At 40.5% G+C, this 16,110-nt stretch overlaps 1 protein-coding gene across 1 annotated transcript in view; it reads left to right on the top strand.

Moving 5' to 3' along the window:
* LOC118814112 (zinc finger protein GLIS1) overlaps positions 1–14,929 on the top strand; it is a 154,065-nt gene extending 139,136 nt beyond the window's left edge. The window contains exons 11-13 of the mRNA XM_036579773.1: positions 10,204–10,370; positions 10,601–10,756; positions 14,777–14,929. Of these exons, the coding sequence (XP_036435666.1) occupies positions 10,204–10,370; positions 10,601–10,756; positions 14,777–14,910 (457 nt within the window). The 3' untranslated portion in view covers positions 14,911–14,929. The remainder of the gene's footprint in view (positions 1–10,203; positions 10,371–10,600; positions 10,757–14,776) is intronic.
* Positions 14,930–16,110: the final 1,181 nt, after the last annotated feature.

Genomic DNA, 16,110 nt, shown 5'->3' on the forward strand with positions numbered 1-16,110 from the left:
GACCACATTGTTACAGCATCAGAAACAACATAAGCAAGTATCTTAGAGATTACTTAACAACTCCACACAGTTTGAGGTAAGTGTCCACTAAGCTAAGTGGTGGAGAATAGGCTTGGGGTATATTGCTTGTTATCTACGGTACCTTTGTAGCTCCAGTGCCAAAGTAAAAAATCAAACTTCAGACACCTAACATGTCTCGTGGTAAGGGGAAAAGCACTTTACTCCAGGATGACCTGTAATATCCACGGCCCATCAAATATGGGATTTAGACTGGAACTTGATTCTGCACTGGGGTCAGGAATGAAAAGGGTTGTCATGGAAACCTGTCTGGCCCAAAGTCTGCCTTTAATAACAGCGATACTTCATCATCCAGAGGAGAAATTCGGGAATGACGTTGTTCCAGTGATGGACTCAAGTTCAAACCACAGTTTCACTCTCATTCTCTGTCTATGTCTTGTCCATCCGCTTTAAGCTGGCCTTGTTTTTTCTGTGTTGTGCTCGTCTTTACACTCCAGCCCTTTGATCCTCGCACGCCTTTCAATATTCACTTTCCGAGCCAGAATCAAACCACCTCTTTTTCCTTTCTTTTCTTTCTCACTCACAGTCTGTATCTAATGAATCTTGTTCACATGAGGAGTCACGTTCACCAAATTACGCCGACTGAGTCAGGACTGACTCATTTGAACCAGTTAATGCTCAGCAATCTTCACAGATGTTCTCTTGAATTTAGCTTACCTTTAGTATGTGGCACTGTCACATGTTACCCTTAGAATCAGTCTAAACTGAAGGCTGACCTCGCTGCTGTCGGTATACTGAATATTAACCTTTTTTATCATCAGATTTCTAACAGGTTTCCAACATTAAGCCTACAATCCCAGGCAGAAGTTTGGACACACCTTCTCAAGAAGGGTTTTCCTTAATTTTAGTATTGTCCATATTTTCAAAAAATACTCAAGATGTAGAAACTGTGAAATACCGCATATGGACTTAGGCAGTGACTAAAAAATCAAACTTCAAATTTTTACATTTTCTTTATTTTAGCTCCCCTTTCTTGATGTTGTCTCAAGCAGCTTCAGGTGGAGCCATGCAAGATCCAACAGGACAGAAGGAGATACACAGTTACACCCACTGTTGACACACGTTTAGTTTCTCACAGAGCTTGTGTAATCTCCATAGAAAAGCAATGACCAATAGTATGGGATGCTCTGGAGCAGCTGCACAGGAGCCCAAGGTCACCATACCCAGCACTGGGCTGTTGGGCAGTGGAACTGTTTCTTTGGAGTGATGGAGCTCCATCCAATAACTGACCATCCAACATCAGTACCTGACCTCACTAATGCTCAATCAAATCCTTACAGCAATGCTCCAACATCTAGTTGAACGCCTTTCCAGAAGAGTAGAGGAGAGTAGAGAAGGAGGACAAACTCACTATTAATGCCCTTAATTTCAGAAGAAACGCTGAATTTTTCATTTCCTGTTTGTATTTGTCTTTCGAACAGTGAAAAAAATGACAAAATTGTCTTTAAAGTTATGAGAAACATAGATTCAGTTTTGACTGATGGGCCTACTGTATTTCAACTCATTGCTTTGTGCATGTCACACCTCAAAGCTCCTCACTGATACTCAGATTCAGGACCAGCTCTGTTCACTCCAGTCCTAAAATCTTAGTGATACATCGGGTAGTTCTGAAGTTCGCTTCTTTAGTTTTGCAATGGAGCTACAAGGCTAAAGTTAAAGCTGACATGTAATGGAGGCTTGTACTGTGAGTATTAGCATGGAGCTACCTGCATGTCTAAATAATTACACCACTTGCCTCAAACTTTGTTAAATAATCACATTGTTAAATAATCTCTAATCTCTTGCTTATGTGGACTCTGACACTGGATTACATACTGTTGTCTCTAAACATGGACTAAAGTACGTCACATTGCTAAAAACAGCAGTAGCTGCCATCTTGAAACCTAAATTTGGTCTGTTTTTATAGAACATTGATAACTTCACGCTACATTGGCCTCCAGTGCAAAACTGAAGAAGCAAACTGTACACAAACATGTTTTTGCTGATCGACTACATTCGGTTAAGGGGGTTAACCTCGAAGGAAAGTTATATCATGGAAGACAAATTTTTCTCCCTATTTTTAAATAAAATAATTTAAAGTAATGTGTAAACATTATTAAGAGTTTCAAACCATTCCATTCACTCCGAAGTCTGAAAAGTCCATATATGGGAACCAAATTATAAAAACAGCCCATTTTAAATGAACTGTTTTTGTGAAAACCAAAGCATTCCACTGGTTTAGTCTACAGTGGTTTAGCTCCACCCGTTAACACTAAGGAGTGTGACTCTCCAACAAGTGGGCTTTAGCTTTATTCCCAAGATAAGGCTTTTATCAAGTGTTTCTTCAATTTAGCAGCTTTTGCTTAACATATTAAACAAAGAAAAGCACAATAAGACATTTTTTTCAATGAGGCGCAAGGCAGGGGTGCCAATCAGAAGAAAGGTAATTTACATATAACAGTTTTAAAGGCACAGTAACAAAAGCAGCCTGTTTCATTGTAAAAGATAAAGAGAGGTTGGAAAAATGTCATGTATAAAGGAATTAATGACCGTGTTTGCTACATAAAACCACACAAATGTTACAACAAGTGGACCTCGGGGGGGAAAAAATAAATGCAAGGAAAATGTAGGATATGGGCCCTGTTAAAAAGAAGCTCCCCACTGGCCTTGGATCAGCATAAAACTGGGCACCCTGCACCCCCACCGCGCCTATATCAACTACATCCTCTCCGAGGTCAAAGGTCAGACGGATCTCTCTCCCCGAGACAGATAAGCTTTGGCGGGGATCAGAGACCGGCGTGACTGAACAAAACAAAGTGCTGTAAAGGCAGCGATCACAGAAGGTGAAAGCTGAGGGGAGAGATGAATCGAGCGTCTGAAAGATTCCCCTCATTCCTGCAGCCTGAGTGCGCCGCAGCTGCCACTGATTACAGCCTGATTCACTTTAGCTGCACATAGAGGCAGCTTGTAAAAATATGAACAGTATAACTGTTTCCTGAGTTTGTGCTGACAGCAGCTCCCGGGGGAAAACGCGGCCGCTGCGCAGAAACACATGGCAGAACGCCCCACACTAGAGTACTGCAGCCTTCTCTACTCGAAGAAGGGTTAGTCTGCTAATGCTAGAGAATGTCCACGCGCTGCTGGTAAAATGCGCTGGCTGTCGAAAGTCTGAGGACACCTAGCTTTTCAAAAGGTTTTTAATATGAATGAGCAGGTTTTCTTTGTCGGTTTGCGGAAGCTAAGCATGTTGAATAGAAAATGTCTAAATTGAAGGAGCAGTTCTTAAAAGCCCAATCTTGGGAATAAAGCCAAAGCCCACTCATTTTCTCCCTTTGTTGTGATGTCAGCAATCATTAGAACTCAGACTTTTTAGGTATTTAAACCACTTTTGGGTCAAAATATGTGCTTATAAAGAGGAATTCCGCCGATATTTCAACATTTTTGAAGAATGTAGTTGTTAAGATGTAACCAAAGTAGTTCAGAGTGCTTTGACTTGAAATACTACATTTCAGAGAAACCTACTAAGTCTGAATTGCTCATAGCTGTAGCAGTAGGAACCAGACGTCACAATATTTGATGTTTTATCTTGTGATCTTTGTTGTTTTTTGGTAAATGTACGTTCATTTGTAAATTGATGTCAGCAACACGTTCCAAAAACGTTGGGACGGGAGCATGTTTGCCACTGAGTTACATCACCTTTCCTTTTAAGAGCACTTGTTCGAGGACTGAAGACAAACTGATCTGATTTTGAATTTTTTGCCATTATACAAGCCTTCAGCTGCGCAACCATACAGGGCCTTCATTGTCATACCTTGAGCCTAACAATACAACACATTTTAGAGGGACACAGGCCAGTCTAGAACCTGCACGCTCTGATTAGGCAGCCATGCTGTTGTAGCATGTACAGATTGTGGCTTGGTCTTGCCATATTGAAAAGTGTGGACGTCCCTGAAAAAAACATCGTCTATAAGGCAGCATATGTTGCTCTAAAATCTGTTCTGTGTTAATACTTTCACAGATGTGTAGGTTAGCCCACTAATACCCCTCACACACCATGACAGTCGTTGGCTTTTGAACTTTACGCTGGTAACAATATGGATGGCTCTTTTCTTCTGTGCCATGGAGAACACAGTGTCCATTATTTCCATAAACAGTCTGAAAGATTGACTCATCAGACCGCAATAAACATTTCCACTGTGCTTCAGCCCATTTCAGATGAGCTTGAGCCCAGAGAAGTCGGCAGCGTTTCTGGACATTGTTGACATATGACTTTCACTGTGCATAATACAGCCTTAAGTTGCATTTGTGGAAGCAGCAATGAACACTGTTTACTCACAACGGTTTGTCGAAGTATTCCTGAGCCCAAGTGGTGATACCCATCACAGAAAAATGCCTTTTTTTACTGCAGCACTCTCTGAAGGATTGAAGATAATGGGCATTCATTTGTGGTTTTCAACCTTTTCCTTGACACGCAGAGATTTCTCCCAGTTCCCTGAATCTTTTGATGTTATTATGCACTGTAGAGTGTGAAATACCTAAAATCCCTGGCTGAGGAACACTATTTTTAGATTGTTACATTTTTTGGCAAAGTAGCGAGCCTCGACTCATCCTTGCTCATAAAGCCATCCCTGGATGCTCCTTTTATACCCAGGCATGATTGCATCACCTCTTTGATGCATTTTGCAGATTTTACAATTTTCCTAGTCTTAAATTGCTCCCGTTTAAATTTTTGGAATATGTTGCAGGCATCAATTTCAGAATGACCAGGTATTTACAAAATTAAGTTGTTAAGATGAAACACTAAATAACTTGTCTTTGTGTTCTTTTCAGTCAAATACAGGTCAAAGTAGATCTGTAAATCATTGCTTTCTGTAACTATTTTGCATTTTACCTACTGTCCCAGCTTTTTCTGAATTGAATTTGCACATAAAATGGTTATGTAAACACTGCCTGGTGTGTGACACATTGTTTTATGATGGTTTAAAGATGAGCTTTTGGTTTAAAATGCATTACGCACATGCAAGGCGTTGTGAGGCAAAATAGTGAACTTATTTTTACATTTACTGCTATTTTCCCATCGTTAATAGCTCAGAAGTCACATGCAGGTTCACTGGTGGTTTTGGATAGAAAATAAAATGTCTGTATTTGTGTTGTAGTCATGGCGACTCCAGGTTCCTATCACCACCACTGTAAAGAAATCTGAGTCTGTAAGTTTATTTACAATGCACCATTTCACATCCCACCTTTCTGGATGACACTGTCTACATCTCAAAGACTGAATTATGCAGAAATGTTGAAAATTTGGTGGAATTCACATGTAATAATAGTTTGGAAAAGAAAATGGTCAAATCATTATCCAAGGAAGATAAGCTGAGTGTTGAAGGTAAATACACCCTTCACATTAGCACAGAGCTGCTTTATCATAACTAATAAGTAACATTAGAAATCAAACATTACTCTGAAAAATTCAGAAGAAGGCAGGGTGTCCCCAAACTTTAGACAGGCGCTTTAGAGCTGCCTCTCTGAGACATGTGGCTGTAAGGGAGGAGAGATGAGTGAGTCACGCTCATGGATGAGAGTGCCGTGAGAGAATGTGTGGTGTTTTATGGTTTTTAGTGATGAAATGAAGGTTGTGGAACGTAAAGTTGGCTTCGGTGGAAAAAAGACGTTATGGATGAACTGATGTCATAGGGAATTTTCCTGGGTAGCGTATTGTGCTCTGAGCTGGTATTGTAAGACTGGAATTGATGAATGTAATGATTTTATACACATTAGTACTTCATATGATTTACTTTAGCGGTTACATTAGTAACTGGGTCATTCTGCAGAACAGTCCATGTTTGTGTCCCTAGCGTTTACAGATATATTACACTTAAAAAAACATATTAGGGTTACAATTTATTTATATTTTAAAATAAAACAATACGTTATTTTAACAATTACACCTTCTTCAGCCTCAATTTAGCAATATTGGTTTTTAAATCAGTTATCTAGAATTCCAAGCACCACAGAAGAGCTCGTCCTCAGTCATGTGTAAAGGCTGAGGCCATACTTTGAAGAAAAAAACACGTTTTTCTGCAATTTTAACTACAATAATCTATACTTGACAATGGGATATAGAAATTAAATGACATGAGAAAACAAATGCCAAATAAATATAATAAAATATATAATGAAAGTTGTTGTCCCCAGGAGTCGTGTCACTGGTGTTACTGTGTAACAAAAAAACTCTTATTTTGAAATAAAAGTCACACTGATGACATCACTTGACTTCCTTCTACCTGTTTTCTGAGGATCTATGAAGAAAAGCTCATGGTGAGTCCACTGTGTCTTTCAGTTATCAGAGATTTTCTCATTTAGCTCATGATTTCATATGGAGCTTTTAGCTGAAGTCACTGGTGTGACCGACTTTATTCTGAGGTAACTGAAAAAATAGAACACAAATGGATTAAATTCCATATTTTAGTGGATATTCCATGATTGACTACATGTGGTTTGATGCTCTGTAGCAGCCATTTTGTAAACTGCTCTCTTAGTCTCTGGTGTTACCTTTCTTACGTGTAACACCAGTGAGGATCGGTAACACCAGTGACTCCTATGGAGAGATGGAACAGTGGCCGTTTCTGTAGAATGACCCAATTCATGTAATACCTTATTGGCAACATGTTAGCCTTGTTTAAGTGATTGCTCTGTGAGTCTCAGTTTGAAAAAAAGGAGAGGAAGAATGAAAAGAGAGCACTTTAGTTAACTATTTTCAGACAAGATAGAGTAACTATTAAGAAAGAACCTGTTTATGTTCAGAAAGAACATCTCAGAGTGCTGCTTGGGATCAGGCCTGTGATTTATAGACCCTTATGTCCTAGAGGGAAAGGATGTTTGAGATGCAGTCTCAGTTCTTAGGAATACCTTTGAATCTATCTGCATCAGGAAAACAGCCACCTGAGGCACTTCACATTTCTCACATTTAACATGCATGTCAGCAGTATGTCAAGTCAAAATCAGCCTTGCTCACCTGTGTTTCAAGGTCCAGAGTCAGGCAAGCTTAAAATCACATTAAGCAAAAGGTTTCTTGACCTAGATGAGCAGGTTTTAGAAAGAACAGACCGAGGGAACCACAAATTCTTTTGGATGTGAAGTGCTGGTGGGACTATCCAGCTGGAAAACAATAACTATGATAGAACTTAATTAATTTTGGTAGAAAACCTAGAGATCTCATGCCAGCAGGCCCAAAGTTTTATTACCCAATTCTGTAACCAAAGAACAGCTCAGCGTTTGCATTGAAATTCCTGTAGTTACTAAATAATAAGCCTTAGTATGTAATAAGGGGATTTTAAAGGGTTAAATTGCATCTCTGCTGCTTTCAGTTAGCTTATTCATATATTATACATTGTATACGTTCATAGTACTCCACAATTACCAAAGAGGGACCAATTATTTAATTTCCTCTCTTAATGCTAATATGGCTGTTCGCCTGTCCCCTCCTGCCTATTCTGAGCTGTTTATAACCTAATGCTGTTGCATTACAGTCACTGTTACAGGGCTCTTGGTGTGGCCATCTGTTTGTGATAATTCTGTTTTTAAAGGCAATTCATTGGGTTTGTTTTTGTTTTCCGCTCTGTTCTGAAATGCTAAAGTGTGACTCTTTGATGTGTGAGCTCGGAGCTTTGCATAAGGGCAGCAATGACTTCAACAGGCCCGCTCGGGTTGGCATCACGCTTCTCGCCGGAACGGCTCTACTTCGCATTTTTGTAGACTAGGCTGGTGACAGCTGCATCTAATGGCACTAACAAAGGCTTTATTTATTCGGTCGCAGTGCAGCGAGCATCAGTAAGCCATCATGGCTTCCCCTTGAGCCATCGCGATGTACAGCATATCAGAGGCATGTTTTCTGAAAGTCCATCTGGAGCGAAGTATACGGCCTGTACACGATCAAAACCAGCCTCATAAATTTTTATTATGACAAAGATGGGATAAGTATGAAGCACGACAGAGGAAGTAAATACAGCATTAAGTAGGCCCGTCCCTGCAGAGGCATTCCAGCGCCATTCGGAGGCATGCAGCAATCTGCGATTTCCTCCCACATGGCAAATCTGCATATGATTTAGATAAAAATATCATTACCGTTGTTGTTCGGCTATAGTATAGTATTTAAATTGAACCTAACCTGTATGATTTACAAAACCGGAAGTGAACTGGATTTCCGTCTTCATAGATGCGCAAGCAAGTTTCCATTTCTAAAAGTATTTTTATTACTTTTAAATGCTGTTTGTTTAATGTGTCAGTTGTACAGGATTGCTTGATATGAAGAAAGCTGCAGTTCTTTGTTTTATCTCGGCATGCCTGTCTTTGTGGAGAGGTGTGTATTGTTTTTCACAGCAGAGGGTTCTCACCCCTCCCCCCGCCATTGCTCACTAGCAGCTCAACACTGAGTCACATTTTACACACAGAGAGGCCACAGAGTCCTAATTTATTTGATTATATTAGATCAAATTAGTAATTGATCAAAGTAGCAAATTAGTAATTGATCAAATTAGTAGTGTATTGGCAACTAGAGTGGCTGCAGAAAGAGGTTAATGCATAATTAATACCATAGTTTCAAAATAAATGACATTTCGATTCAATTTACATTCTGTTGTCAGGTTTGAAGCTTTCCAGGGAATTTCTCCACATGTACCAGTAAGCTCAATGAGAAATAATTAACATTAAATTGGTCCAAATTAATATATTCTTTAATTATTAACATAAAAAACAGTTTTATTGCTGGCGATAACTGCAGATTCTAACATTGTCCTGGTACCAAGTGACACAAGCAAGCAAAAATGACAAAACCAGAATGCTCTCATTATAAATATTGAATCTGTCACCAGTCACGAGCATCGAGTGCGATGCAACACAGTGAGACAGGCCATTTTTTATGAATGCCCTGTTGTGCACACAAAAAAATGCTGTGGTTAAGCCTTCGTCCAAACTTGGTCAACCCTCCAAAACTCCATGCGGTGGAGAAGAGTGCAGTATGATCCTTCCTCTGACTTTAATTAGTATGTTAACCATATTTAGACAGTTTGTAGGAAAATTACTACAGTAATACCAACATTTTTATTTCATTATCTGCTGTAAGCTACTGATATTGCATGTAAAAATGTTACACAAATGTATATTATTTAGCTAAAATATGGATTGTCATTGAAGATAAAGCACATTTCCTGTTTGTAGTGTGATTCTGTATTTGAGTGTTTGCTTACTGTTAGGACAAGGTGTTATGCTGTGTTTACATATTGGCATTAAAAAAAAATGGTGTTCCAAGCCTTTTAGCGGTACACAACCAGCAACGGCAGTGAGTTTATTTACATGCACTTAATAATCCGATAACTGCAGAAAATCAGATTTTGTCAGTAATCCGATCATTGCATTTATATGCACTCGAGTAATCAGATAATGGGGAAACTCAGGGTCTACATGAGTCAGGCATTTAAATCCTTTATTTAAATCCTTTATTTCGTGTTAGGTTTCGGCGGGGCTCCAAAAGTGTTTTGCTGCGTCTCGCAACATCCACCGTCTGTTCTCGCGCATGCGCAGACTGAGAAATCCGAAAGAAATCAGAGTAAGAGTTTACATGCACTGAGAAATCTGATTACTGAGCTGAAACCTAGCTCTCTTTATCGGATTTCCTGATCGGATTTCTAGATCGGAGTATGGTGTTTACATGACCATTTGAATAATCGGATAACTGCAGAAATCCGATTATGATCGGATTATTGGGTGCATGTAAACACTCAGTATTGCAATGGTAACTGTCAAAAATGGATTATCAGTTGAGAGCTTTAGCAGTGTTGATACTGTACTGAAGGTGGAAAAGTCAAATGGATTCTCTGTACTTTTTCTCTGCACCTGTACTTTTTAGTGTGTCTGGACGTTCAGTTTCAATGGCTCATCCTCTAATTTATTCCTCTGTCACAGTTGACGTGAAAGTTAGGATAATGGAACTCTTGGCGGGACCTTCTGCTGTTTGCTGCCGTCGTTATGCTACCGTTACTGCTGGTGGTGGGAGAATTTTCCATCGCTGCTCCGTTGGAAACAATGGAATATGTTTGCCGTCATAATATAAATGCAGCATAAGGGTTAATTACATCTCCCCCTCTTTATCAGGTTATCCGGCTCTCTGCTGTCTCCAGGAATCAGTCCACTGAAGACGGCGCCGTCTCCTCCCTCTGCTCTGGTGGAGAAGCAGCAAAATATGCCCTCCACTCAGCAGCACCAGCTCCATCCACACCACAAGCCCTACTCCACTTTCCACAGCCTCCCGAGCACTGAAGGTACAGTCTCCAGTTCGTCCAGCTGTACAGACAGTTGTCTACACAAAACCTTTGTATTAACCACTTAAACTGAAAGTGTTCAGTGCATCAACCAGGAGCTGTGGTCTAAGACCACCTCACCTTAACCTTCTAATTCACCTGTAACAGTGTATTACAGTACAACCAAGACATTGTAAACATCTACTGAGGACATTTTCTGAGGTTTGCTTCTTGTGTTTGTGTTTGGGCAGATTATCGAGGAAACTTCCAGAGCTGCTTCCACTTTGGGGATAATTACAGAGTGGAGCAGAACATCAGCAGCGTTCACCTCCCTGCGGAGTCGCACGGCTTCAGTGCACATCAACACAATGGCTTCCACACCAGCTGCTCCACTGCATCCTCCGCAGGTACGTATTCACAGCTACGTCCCGTTCACTTTAACCCTTTAAACTGCAGCCTTATAATTCACTTATTATTCACTATGAAGCCAATATGTAAGGTGCAGTACTGTGCAAAAGTCAGAGACCACTCTTTCATTTATTTGATTTCCAGTCCAGGCCACTAAGTATAAGTTATTCATTTTTCAACGTCAGAAAAAATCAGGAAACATGTTGTTGCTGTGCAAAGAAAAACATGTATCTCCAAAATACAACGCCATTTACAAAAATGTTGGGATGCTGGGCAGAATGTAAATAAAAATAGGATGCAATGATGTGCAAATCAAATAAACCATATATTTAAAGGAAAATAGTACAAATACAACATATTGAATGTTGAAACTGAGAATTTTATTGTTTTTTTTGAAAAATATATGCCAATTTTGAATTTAATGCCAACAACACGTTCCAAAACATGTTTACCACTGTGTTTCATCACCTCTTCTTTTAACAACACTCTGTAAGTGTTTGGGAACTGAGGAGACACTGCTGTAGTTCTGAAAGTGAAATGTTTTCCTGTTCTTGTTTGATATATGATTTCAGCTGCTCATCAGTTCAGGGTCTCTTTTGTAGTATTTTTCATTTCATAATGCGCCAGATGTTTTCAGTGGGTCACAGGTTTGCCTGCAAGGAGGTCAGTTTAGCACCCGGACTCTTTTAATATGCTGCTGTAAAACATGCAGAATATGGTTTGACATTGTCTTGCTGAAATAAGCAAGACCTTCCCTGAAAAAGACGCCTTCTGGATGGCAGCATATGTTGCCAAAACATGTATATATTGATCAGCATTGATGGTGCATCCACAGATGTGCACGTCACCCATGCCGTGTGCATTAATGCACCCCTATACCATTACGAATACTGGGTTTTGAACTGTGCACTGATAACCAGCTTGGTGGTCTTTAGCCCAGAGGACACAGTGTCCATGATTTCCAAAAAGAAATTCAAATGTTGATTCATCAGACCACAGGACACTTTTCTACTTCCCCTCAGCCCATTTTAAATGAGCTCGGGCCCAGAGAAGGTGGCAGCGTTTCTGGATCCTGTTTATATTTGGTTTCTTTATTGTGTTTTAGAGTTTTAACTTGCATTTGTGGATGCAGTGATGAACTGTTTTCACATACAGTGGTTTTCAGAAGTGTTTCTGAGCCCATGCAGTGATTTCCACTACAGAATCATGTCTGTTTTTAATGCAGTGCCACTTGAGGGCGCAAAGATCACGGCCAGCAAATACTGGTTTTTGCCCTTGTTCCTTGTGTACAGAGATTTCTCCAGATTCTCTGAATCTTTTAATGTTATTATGTACCGTAGATGATGAAAAGCAAAAGTTTTTTGCTGTTTTATGTTGAGAAACGTTATTCTTGAATTGTTGCACTATTTGATCGTGCAGTCTTTCACAGAGTGGTGAACCCCTCCTCATCTTCACTTCTGAAAGACTCCGCCTCTCTGAGATGCTCTTTATACCCAATCATGTTACTGACCTGTTGTCTATTTACCATAAGTTGTTTGTTTTAGCATTACACAACTTTACCAGCCTTTTGTTGCCCCATGTCAACTTTTTTGGAACATGTTGTTGGCATCAAATTCAAAATAGGCATATATTTTTCAAAAGACAATAAAATTTCTCAGTTTCTACATTTGGTATGTTGTCTTTGTACTATTTTCAATGAAATATAGGGTTTAAATGATTTGCACGTCATTGCATTTTGTTTTTATTTACCTTTTGCACAGCATCCCAACTTTTTTGGAAATGAGGTTTTACTAACTTTACAGAAGAGGGCAAAAAAGTTCAAACCTTTTTCAAGTTAATATAAAATGGTTTTGTTTCAAGTGACTCTGGAGCTTTTCTGTCGATCCATTCATCATGAAAGTTTCACATGATCAAAAAGACAGCTGCCATTCAAATGATGCAGAAAAATAAAAATTGACAAAAACGGAGAACGTTTTTTTTTTTTTTGGACACCGATGATGCAGTTAACAGACTCGTACAGTAAGTATAATATCAGATCTATCAGTATTTAATCTGTCCACTCTTTACTTTTGTGCACCTTCTGTCACTTTAACTCTTCCATCCTTTCAATCTTAAAACCCTTGAGTTTCTCAAGGCTGTGTTCTCCCAACAGCTGCTCCCAAACAAGTCACTGACATTATATACACTAACAACCGTTCTAGTAGACACCAAAACTGCCCCATCAGATAAACAGCTTTCATCTCTGAGAGAGAGGAGAAAATCAAGCTGCTTCAGATCTGAAAACATCCACAGGTGTTTCTGTCCATCCTTCCACTGTGAGAAGACGACTCAGCGCTGTGGGTCTGAAAGGATGTGTAGCTGTCAAGAAGAACCTCACTGAGACCTCACTGACCACCCCAGAGTCCAGACCTCAACACCACTGAATGTGTTTGATTACTTCAGAAAATGATCAACCAGCTTCTAAGACTGAACTTTGGAGGTGTGTCTGCAGATTCTTTGAGGAACTGAAAGTGAGTCTCCTGAAAAGAATGGTAGCTGAAATAAAGGGAAAGAGTGGACACAGTAAATACTGAAATACTTGATATTATATTTAATTGTTCTATGTTTTTTTCCTGATACTGAAAAATGAAACTCTTAATGGCAGTTTTGACTAAAAATTAAATAACTGGAAGGGTGGTCTCTGACAGAACTGTGTGTCGTTATGAGAGTAAGACATTGTGTGGAATCTCATATAGGTGTTAAACTTTAGGAGTAACATATGAGCAATAGACTGAATCTGACTAATATATATATATATATATATATATATATATATATATATATATATATATATATATATAAAATCACTGTATCTCCATTTTTGCCGTTTATCAGTTTTTGACATAATTTGAAAACGCCTGCCGCTCTTTACATTGTGTGTAAATTTCGTAGTGAATGGACTAAAACTACGTTCACATTACCAGGTTGAAGTGGCACAAATCCCATTTTTTGCCCTAATGTGACTCAGATCTGATGTTTTCAGAGCTGTGTGGACACAAATCTGATCTTTTCAAATCCGACCTTTCATATGTGGTTCTAGATCGGATACGTATCCGATTCTTGACCATGTGACCTTAATGTGACGTTCAGACCGGAGTTCATGTGCTTTTTTTAACTGCTTGTGCACCATCATTCAGCGTTACCATGGCAGCAGTGCCAAACAGAAGTTAAAGCCTGCAAACGGTGGAAAAGCAGCTCATCTCACCTTTTTCTCCTTCGTCTCGCTCTAATAATGAAGCTGAGAGCTGATCAGAGTTAATGATCTTCTCAGCGAAGCTCGTTCTGCTCGTTAGTTTGAGCTGATGATGAACGTGATTCACTCACGTGACGTTACTGTGTAGGATGTGGTCATGAGGGTCATTTCAGGACGCCGGTTCATCACATTAATGACAGATTTGAATCACTTACCTAAACGAGTATGAACCATCGTCAGAGAGATCAGATATGAGCAAAAAAATTGGATTTGAGCAATGAGGCTTGTAATGTGAACGTAGCTAAAAAGAAACGGCTCAAAATGACTTGAAAAAACTTCTGGTTCCATTGACTTACATTAAAAGTGAAGTAGGTTTTTTCCTTCTCCTGTAAAGTTACCATTTTGGAGATACAAGGTTTTGTTCCGACAACAGCGAGATATAGCACTGCTTATGACACATCGAGTTTAAGATTCATCTGTAACTGCTCAATTTGAATGCAACTGTCCATATTATAACCATTAGTCTCGGTTAATCTACAGAGAAATTGTTTAGTGGAGAAGCTGCCATGATGCCAGTAAAACTGAGAGGGGTTTGTTGCAGTGCATCTGAGAAAAGCACATTGTGTATAAATGCACATTAAAACCAACACACAATACAAGAGAACTCAAAACACAGAAAAATAAAAGAAGTATGTCTCCATTAAACACTGATTCCAGTGTTAGTACATGTGATTGAAGTGCAGTTACTCTGTTCATCGTGCCTGTCTTTACTCCGTTATGTGTGCAGGTTTCAGTTTGGTGCCGGACCTCAGTGGGTCAGTGTCCCAGTTCACTCCGAGCCCAGAGGACAGCGTCTTCTTCCAGCTGGGCAGCTTCGAGCGCAGCCTGAGCCAAATGAACTCAGTTTATACAGAAACGTAGAGCATCACTCCATCAGCCTCAACCTGAACAAGCAGCATTCCTCTTCTGTCTCTCCCTCCACTTCTCTCTCCCTTCTCTCCTCTTCTCTCTGTCTCTCCCTCCACTTCTCTCTCCCTTCTCTCCTCTTCTCTCCTCCTCTCTCTGTCTCTCCCTCCACTTCTCTCTCCCTTCTCTCCTCTTCTCTCCTCTCCTCTCCTCCTCTCTGTCTCTCCCTCCACTTCTCTCTCCCTTCTCTCCCTTCTCTCCCTTCTCTCCCTTCTCTCCTCTTCTCTCCTCTTCTCTCTGTCTCTCCCTCCACTTCTCTCTCCCTTCTCTCCCTTCTCTCCTCTTCTCTCCTCTTCTCTCTGTCTCTCCCTCCACTTCTCTCTCCCTTCTCTCCTCTTCTCTCCTCCTCTCTCTGTCTCTCCCTCCACTTCTCTCTCCCTTCTCTCCTCTTCTCTCCTCTCCTCTCCTCCTCTCTGTCTCTCCCGCCACTTCTCTCTCCCTTCTCTTTTCTTCACTCTATCTCTCCCTCCATTTGTCTTCTCTCCTCTCCTCCTCTCTCTGTCTCTCCCTCCACTCCTCTCTCCCTCCACTTCTCTCTCCCTTCTCTTCTCTTCACTCTGTCTCTCCCTTCTCTTCTCTTCACTCTGTCTCTCCCTCCACTTCTCTCTCCCTTCTCTCCTCTCCTCTTCTCTGTCTCTCCCTCCACTTCTCTCTCCCTTCTCTTCTCTTCTCTTCACTCTGTCTCTCCCTCCACTTCTCTCTCCCTTCTCTTCTCTTCTCTTCACTCTGTCTCTCCCTCCACTTCTCTCTCCCTTCTCTCCTCTCCTCTTCTCTGTCTCTCCCTCCACTTCTCTTCTCTTCTCTTCTCTTCTCTTCTCTTCTCTTCACTGTCTCTCCCTCCACTTCTCTCTCCCTTCTCTCCTCTCTTCTCTCCTCTCCTTTTCTCTCTGTCTCTCCCCCCACTTCTCTCTCCCTTCTCTCCTCTTCTCTCCTCTCCTCTTCTCTGTCTCTTCCTCCACTTCTCTCTCCCTTCTCTCCTCTCCTCTTCTCAAATGTCTCTTTCTCTTCTCTTCTCTTCTCTTCTCTTCTATGTCTCTCCCTCCACTTCTCTTTCTCCTCTCTCCTCTTCTGTCTCCCTCCTTTTCTTCTCTCCCTTCTCTCCTCTTCTCCTCTTTCCTCTCTTCTTCTCCTCTCTCATCTCCTCTTTTCTCTTCT

Source organism: Colossoma macropomum, unplaced genomic scaffold (genome assembly GCF_904425465.1).
Source record: "Colossoma macropomum unplaced genomic scaffold, Colossoma_macropomum, whole genome shotgun sequence".
Lineage (NCBI taxonomy): Eukaryota > Metazoa > Chordata > Actinopteri > Characiformes > Serrasalmidae > Colossoma > Colossoma macropomum.